At 33.8% G+C, this 8,470-nt stretch overlaps 1 protein-coding gene and 1 pseudogene across 1 annotated transcript; both read left to right on the top strand.

Annotated features, from left to right (window-relative positions):
- The first annotated feature begins 1,715 nt into the window (after positions 1-1,715).
- LOC106302094 (transcription factor bHLH34) lies at positions 1,716-3,433 on the top strand. Its single transcript, XM_013738609.1, has 5 exons — positions 1,716-1,874; positions 2,032-2,469; positions 2,593-2,670; positions 2,750-2,912; positions 3,002-3,433. Exons 1-5 carry the CDS (start codon positions 1,816-1,818, stop codon positions 3,257-3,259), a joined length of 996 nt encoding a protein of 331 aa, XP_013594063.1. The 5' UTR covers positions 1,716-1,815; the 3' UTR covers positions 3,260-3,433.
- A 92-nt stretch (positions 3,434-3,525) lies between these two features.
- The window catches only part of LOC106302672, a 17,763-nt pseudogene continuing 12,818 nt past the window's right edge, over positions 3,526-8,470 (top strand).

The following is an 8,470-nucleotide window of genomic DNA, read 5'->3' on the forward strand; positions in this document are numbered from 1 at the left end:
CAAAACTAATCACTACCGATACCACATCGGTTGAAACCCATACAAAAGAAAATAAGAACATGCGATCTACAAGAGAAAACTTTGAAGGACTAATCGATGAAGTCCAAACAAGAACAAAACACCAACAGCCGTGTCCTCCTATAGTGGATAGCACAAACAAGATTAGCACAAACCAATCCTGAGTTAAATGAGGCAAAATAATACAGCGAAAATTCCATGATAATTAACCTAATTGGTTGGAAACATAATCTATAAATTTGATAGTATGTTTGAAATGGTTTAGTTTAGAATTCGAAATGATTCCAGATATTTCAATAACCTTCAGATATAAATAATCGATTTTTGATTAAAAAAACTAAACTTAGCGATCTGAAAATATAAAATATATGAATGTGTTTAATATTTTAAACCAGAAACATCTGAAGTAGAATTGCCTAATAAATGACTTAACAGACACATAATTCATCATTTGGGGAAATAAAATTAACGTGATAACCATTTTTTATATGGTTAATTTATTGGTTGAATGGTTCATCCGATATAGTCTTATTTCCAGTTTTTCTTTAAAAAGACTATCAACAGTGATTTTTTTTGTAACACATATCAAAAGTGTGATTAAGTTGGTGTTGAATGATGATAATTGTTACGTTGACCGTATTGAAACAAAAACGATAATGCACTTTCACAAAAGTACATCAAATGAATTAGGAAAAAGAGAATCAAATGTATAAACCAAATTGAAAAGAATAAAACTCAAATAGCGTAGAAAGAAAATCGGACCAACCTATACATCAAAACGTAATGCTATTTAGGCCGGTGACTTTTATCCGAGATCCGGATTTGATCTGGATCCGAGATTTGATCCGGATCCGATCCGAAAATCTGGATATTCGGAGGGGTCAAATCCAGATCCGGATAGTAAAATGTTGGATCCGGATATCTCAATTTTTTAGTCCGGATATCCGGATCCGTAAGTTTTTATTAATAACTATTTCAAAAATAGTAATATCTATATATAAAATAAATTAATTTTATTTAATATATTTTCATTTTTATAATAGTATATATAAATTTTATAATATTATACATATAAATAATTAAAAACATTATATATTTTTATTTTTAAATTATTTTTAATATTATATATATATATTAATATTATTTTTTATTTATTTTAAAGATCTAAATCCGGATCCGGATATCCGCCGGATATTACAACTTTTAGAAGGATATCTGATATCCAGATATCCGAGAACTCCGGATCCGGATAAGGATAGTAAAATTATGGATCCGCTGGATAAGGATCCGGATCTGGATACTTTAAAATTGTCCGGATAGCCGATCTGTCCCGGGCCTAATGATATTACACCTTTTTGAATAAAGCATTCCAAGACTGAACGATTCTCTTACGTCCTGACCCAACCAAATATCATTTGGTTAATGCGTGGCTTTACAAAAGCCCCTCATATATATATCATATATATATATATATATTTTTTTTTTTCAATTTAATAAAACTAAATTATTCGATTGTGTTGTCTTCTCATATAAATAAAACAAAGTATCTTTAAAATTCGATATGTTTTTTCTTATCCCAAAGGATACGATTGGCTGAAAAATTCCGAAAAAGATTGAATTTATTTTTATAAAAAATATTGTTCTGGCAAAAAAAGTCAGAATATTTACACGTCACTTCAGATTTTTCTGATTTATATTTCTCTACACATACACAGTATCATCTGTTTAGGGGATACAGTTTTGTTGTGCGTCTCTCCTGACTATTTGCAGATACTCAAATTGTGCATTGAATCTCTAATGTATCAATCAAACGAAGACGACGACGATTTCTTCGCTGCCCTTTGCTTCGATCAAAGGTTCCTCCTTTTTTTCATATTCAATTTTGATTGTTCAATTGTGATGCGTTGGGTCTCTTAAAGTTTCCCACTTTCAAACCAATTGCATAGACAAATATGTTTCTTAATCTGTTGTTGGTCATTGGTTTGATGGAGATTTTGCTCTTTGATTATGCAGCAATGGAGGTGAAGATCCTTACGCATTTATACAGACAGAACAGGGCAGCCTCTTTCCGGATTTCGGGTCATCATCTGGTGTGAATCTGCAGCCAGAGCAAGAACAAGTATGCAACAACAACATTGGAGATCAGTTCGGTTCTTTTAGTGGAAACCTTCCTCAAGTCTGTAGCTTTACTGGTGAAAACAACGGTTTAGCAGCTTTTGGTGGAGACTCCATTGGATTTGGATCATCACAATTGGATTTGGGGACATCTTATAGTGGACTTTTGCAGCAAGAGCCACATCAAGTCTGTAGCTTTAGAGGGAGAAACAACGATTCAGTGCCTCGTGTGGAGACGGAACAGGAGCAAGTTTGCTGCGGTGTAGTGGAAATCAATTCTTCATCATCTGTTGGAGGTGTTAAGGAAGAGTTGGAGGAAGAATGCTCAAGAAAGAGGTAAAAGAACCTTTAAGTATCTGAATCCTCTGCTTGTGATCTTGTTGTGTGGTCTCGTTCTTATGTTATCTATAGAGAAAATTTTAGTATCCGTTTTGTCTGAATCTGATTACGTATGAACAGGGGACGAACTGGACCATGTAGCAAGCCAGGAACCAAAGCCTCTCGTGAGAAAAAGAGAAGGGAGATGCTAAATGACAAGTAAGTTTGCCTAATGCTTGTGTTTTACATATTATCTGCAGTCTCTGATAGAGAAGAACTTGTTTTTTTCTTTCTTCAGGTTCATGGATTTGAGCTCTTTTCTGGAACCTACAAGAACTCCAAAGACGGATAAACCAGCTATAATAGATGATGCAATCCGGGTCGTAAACCAGCTCAGAGGTGAAGCTCATGAGCTTAAAGAAACCAACCAGAAGCTTCTAGAAGAGATCAAGTCTCTCAAGGTTGGTTTCTCACTTTATCCTAAAGATCCCTTATGCTAATGAAACTATGAGAGAATTATTTGATTTCCCGTTTTAACTGTATGGAATAGGCGGAGAAGAATGAGCTAAGGGAAGAGAAGCTGGTGCTGAAGGCTGATAAAGAGAAGATGGAGCAACAGTTGAAATCTATGACAACGGTTCCATCACCTGGGTTCTTGCCTTCTCATCCAGCAGCTTTCCATCAAAACAAAATGGCCGTTTACGCGAGTTACGGTTACTATCCAAACATGCCAATGATGCCATACTTACTGCCACCCTCGCAGCGTGATACGTCTCAAGATCAGCAAAACTGCTCTTTTGCTGCTTGATCTTCTCTATGTTGGCATCATACTATGAAAATCACTTTGGAATTTTTGGTTTCATGCAGATGATTCTTTGTTATCAGTTTTGCAGTTACCTATTGGGGGATAGAGAATGTTATGGTTCTTGTTTAGCTTGTTCTTAGGTTCTATTTTTGAATAAAATCTGAGAATTTTTTTTTTTTTTTGTCGTCTAACGATTGTCATTAATCAATGTCAAACTACTATTTCTGGGACTAGAATTTTGCCATTGTTAGATCTCACGGTTTCAGGAGATGTCTGCATTGGGAATAACTCCAGAGTGGCCGGGGGTTATGGTGGCGATCTACCCTCAACGGGATTCCTGGCTGCAGAAGAATAGTACTTTCCTGAAGATGCAACCGTTGGTGACGAGGTGAATAGTTGTAGAGATAAGCTATAAGATGTAGTGTCCTGAGCGCATGAATATGAATCCGAAGGAGATGGTTTACTGCTACTGGTTCTCTCGCATGAAGGAAATTCCAAAGTTCTCTTTTATAGATTGGTTGTAGTAGCATGGTCAGAAGAAGATAGCTTAGTCTTATCATTGCTGTCATTGTTAAGAAAACTCCCCTGAGCTACAACCTTGGAAGTAATATCCTTGAGCTGAATTCTCCTCATATGCTTGTAATCTAATCCACACCTACAGCTTTTCTTTCCCTTATCAAACTGGGAAAGAAGATAAAACCTAGAAATCAAAAGATCCAAACTTGTTAAGACCTAATCATATTTTAGCAAAAGAAAACAAGGTAAATATCTTTCACCTGCTACATTGTTGGCAAAATCTACAGATTTTATTCCCAACAAGAGCTTTGGTTGCTTTGTTGTGATCCTCAGAGACTTTTATGTCTTATGTTATAATCCTTCGCAACTGAAAGATTTTCTTTACAGTTATCCACAATGTAATTAAAGTACGTAATGTCTTCTCCACTTCCCAAATTGGTCTCTACTGGCTTAGCCTCAAATTTGTCGCTGTCTCATTTTCACCTCTGATGATTCAACGAATTGGTTGCAGAGTTACAAACATCACAACTCAGGTTACTTGTTGACACACCACCACCATTCATAAGAAGATTCATTGATGATTGTTGATGATCAAGAACATCGATTAGTGAACAAGAATGGGGAACATCGATCAGGAACATCAATTATTGTCCTAAGTAATCTTGAAGTTTGTTTATTGAGTTATTGTTTTGTGAAATAATTTTTCTTTGTTTTTTTATGATTTTTTATTTGCAGCAAATAGGATTGCAAGAATATTTGTCACTATCACTAGTCAAATAATGACACTAGACTTATGAATCTCAAATTTTGGAACAATTATATAAAAGCATTACAAGTGCAATCGCTGTACATACTAAAAGAGTTGTTTACTCTTCTTTGTAAGCTAAGATGATGAGATTCAAATCCATTGGTCAGGAACGTTTGGTCTTAGCTTGTTAATCAGACATACTTGAAAATCATTATATGATGTCAATTTGTTAATTAAGAATGTTTAAGAGTATTCATATTTTATACAAACCTTCATTAGTATGAAAAAACAAAAGATAGAAACTCTACAAAGTGATTTTAAATTTATGTATTATTTAAAATTAGTTACTTAGCAAAAAGTTCAAAGATATAATATATTCTCTTTTTAATGGGTTTGTAGGATAGATAGATATAAGGCGAATGTTTTTTTTTATTAAGGGATGATGCTATTTAGGGCGTAATCAGTATAGTTAAATCTTATTTTGAGGTGAAAATACCAGACGAAGAATTTGTTAAATTTGTTTCACATATTTGCTTGACGTTTATTGGATTAATTTTGTTCCAGTTGAGAAGAAATTTTACCAATAATTCCAAAAGATGCCATGTGCCAATGATAATTTCTTATATACGAGCCTAATGGTTTAACCCATTATTCTTATAATAGGTTGGTCCATATAAACATATATTATAATTTTATTAAACTAACCATAAAATTAATTAGTAATCTATAAAAATATTCTTCTTTCTTTCTTTAAATAAAAGCTATATAATTACCTAATATGACTAAAATATATATGATAGTTAATAATTTTAAATAATAAACATTTGATAACAATTTGTGTATCTTCTTCTTTTTAATTTATATAATGAAAATAAATTAAACTATTAAACAATTAAAATTTAGATTTTTATTCATTTTCATTTTTTTCAAAATGAATATAAATTAAAAAAATTTAAAGTTTCGCATTGAAAATTTATGTGGTCAATGGCTAAATTTTGGTTATAACAAGATACAAACGATCATAAAATCATATAATTATGAAATTTCATTTAATAGATATGTATATTAAAATATATTTCTATTTTAATATCATTTAAATTAAACTATATACCATATTAAATATGTAAATAATTTGATTTCAAAATTTAAATATGTATTATACTTAAACTGATAAAAAAATATATTTATAATTTCATTTTAATCAAATCATAAAAATATATTTTAGAAATGTTTTGTTATCATTTTAAAAATTATGTTTTTAAGAAAATATTTAAAATATTTATAAAATATCTTGCATGGTGTGGGTTATTACCTAGTTGTATTAGCACTTTCTAATATGTTGCATAACTACTATAATTTAACATTTAGACCTACAATCAAAATGAGTTGACAAAAAATAAATAAAAAGAATTGCACCCCGTTTTCATAGGTGATAATTACATCAATTTCTATTTCACTTGTCTAATTTTGTAGGGGGATTCAGCATTTACCTCACTTTTTACCATTTTCAAAATACATAAAACATGATGTTTCGTTAAAGAGACAAAAACCATTCTACTCTTACTTTATATATATACTAGGATAAGACATGTGCATTGAACAGAGTGAGTTTATTTGTATATATTATCGATAATTTTTTTATATATTTGATCATTTTATTTATACATATACAATGGTTTTTGTTGTTATTATATAATTTCTTTTCGATGAACCAGATTAATTTTTATTAAAAATTATGGAACTAAACTATAATTAATATATCATGGGTTGATGGGATTGGACATTAAACAAATTATGACACAAAAACTTTTTTTTTTCCATCAAACACATTCTTGAAAAAAAAGTGAACACTACTATTTCCACATTTGAATTATTTTGACTTTTATATTCCATATGGTTTTGAAAAATTTCAGATCAACCATCGAATTGATACATGTCATTTTAATGCTTTTAGTCGTATGCGTAAGGAAAACTTACAATTTTATAATTTAAAGTTGTTTTATAAAAATTAAAAATATAACATATAAGAAAAATATAACATATAAGGTTTCTTCATTTTTTTTTAATTTAAAGTTGTTTTAAAAAAAAATATAACATATAAGGTTTCCTCATTTTTGTAATATAAAGTCATTTAAAAAAAAAAATCAAAATATAACATATAAGAAAAAAATAAATTTTTATTATATAGTTAATGTGATTGTTTAATTTTTTTTAATAAAATAAAATTAAACGATTCTCAAGGTTGTGCTGCATACTCTCAATCTCTGTCCTCATCTCTGCCATACTTCTGAAAAGCTCATTGTAACCTCTGTCCAAAGGCTGATAAGTGTCATCTACCAATGTCTTGAGTTCATCTCCTAGCTTTTCCTGAGCTCCACAAATACCAGTCACCATCTCATTAATCTCATCCTTGGTGTAGATCTCTGGTGCCAGTTTTGTAGGTGTGAAAGAAGTGGCATGTTCTGGAAGACATAAGTGACTCTTCAAATAGGGATGCTCTCTCCAGAATTTTTCTGTTGTTGTCCTTGGTAACAGGGATCATCTGACCAGCTACGCTCCTTGCACATCCAGACTCATCTCTGTAGACACCATATTCATCCTTCTGTTCCCATCTGAACTTTCTGGCTCCATAGATGTCATAAGCGCGATGTACAAATTCGTAACGTCTGTCGATCGATGGTGAAGGTGCCTTGTCGAGCGACATTGGTGTTACCCTGTTGAACGATGTAGTAGCAACCTTATCGATCGATGCTTGGCCAACTGGTCGGCACAATTGGCGTGAACCAATTTCTGTTGTGTCGGCCCTTGGATACTCGTCTGGAACAGCTGGAATGTTGTCTGGAATGCTGCGTTGCTGCATAAACAAGTTGTCTGGTCCATAGCTCTTGCATGACCATCTGGGTCCCTAAAATACCAAATTCATCAGGAGTTAGAAAACAGTAAATATCTTTCCTTGCGAACCAAGCGTAAACCGTCATGCGGCTTACGGGTCGGGTCGTTGGAAAAGAAATCGTAGGTTGGACTTCGAGTCATGTCTTAGGTCCCTTTGGGCCGTCTTCCGACTCGAAGCATTTATTACGGCTTCTTTCGATAAAGAACGAACTCTCCACGGTTTTCACAGTAAAGTTTGATCGATAACTTAGAAGGCGAGGGATCGTGAAGTGGGTTCGCTACGGTCTTCAGGAGATAGCATCGGAGGGTAGACGAGAACGCATGGACTAGTGGCGTATCGATGTATCGGAAGAGCTCGGTCGCTACGTAGCGACCAAGCCTTGGCTCGAGCTCGGTCGCTACATAGCGACCGAGCTTTGGCTCGAGCTCGGTTGCTACGTAGCGACCGAGCGGAACGTGTGTTCGGGTGCTGCATAGCGATCTTCTTTGAGCTCTTGTCCGATGACTCGCGTTTCTTCTGCCAAGCTTTTCGTAAAGATAAATCTTTTTCAAAGATTTATTTTTCGTAAAAACGTTCATGACGATTTTGTCTTACGGCCTTTCAGACATTGATTCCGTCGTGACCGATTTTGACCCCAATAGTTAGCCCCCCCAGCTCGTTAGAACCATGAGCTTATATCGTGAGGTTCTAGGGAGTAGCTTGGTAAGTTAGGCAAGTTAAGTGAGTTTGGCGGAATTAATGGTCGAAAAAGTCAGTGGTAAGTGGTCTTCTTGCTCTTCTAAAAGTAGAACGTGATAAGATTGGGGCTGCGCCTTATGACGGCTGCCTACGTACCCTTGTTGAAGGGATCAAGCCTTTCGTATTTCGTCTTGGAACGCGGGCTTGAAGATGTTTTGCGATGTTGCAAGGGTTTAGTCTTAGCCTTGCGTTTTAGAAACGTTCTTGTTTGACTACGGATGTTTGCAGCCAAAATTGTTGTTCCTGTTTTGATGCTAATAATTTGATTTGCGAACAGCGAATTAGGACTGAGGTGTCGCGTAAATTTGTTTGTGGGAAG

Source organism: Brassica oleracea, chromosome C7 (assembly GCF_000695525.1).
Source record: "Brassica oleracea var. oleracea cultivar TO1000 chromosome C7, BOL, whole genome shotgun sequence".
Taxonomy (NCBI): domain Eukaryota; kingdom Viridiplantae; phylum Streptophyta; class Magnoliopsida; order Brassicales; family Brassicaceae; genus Brassica; species Brassica oleracea.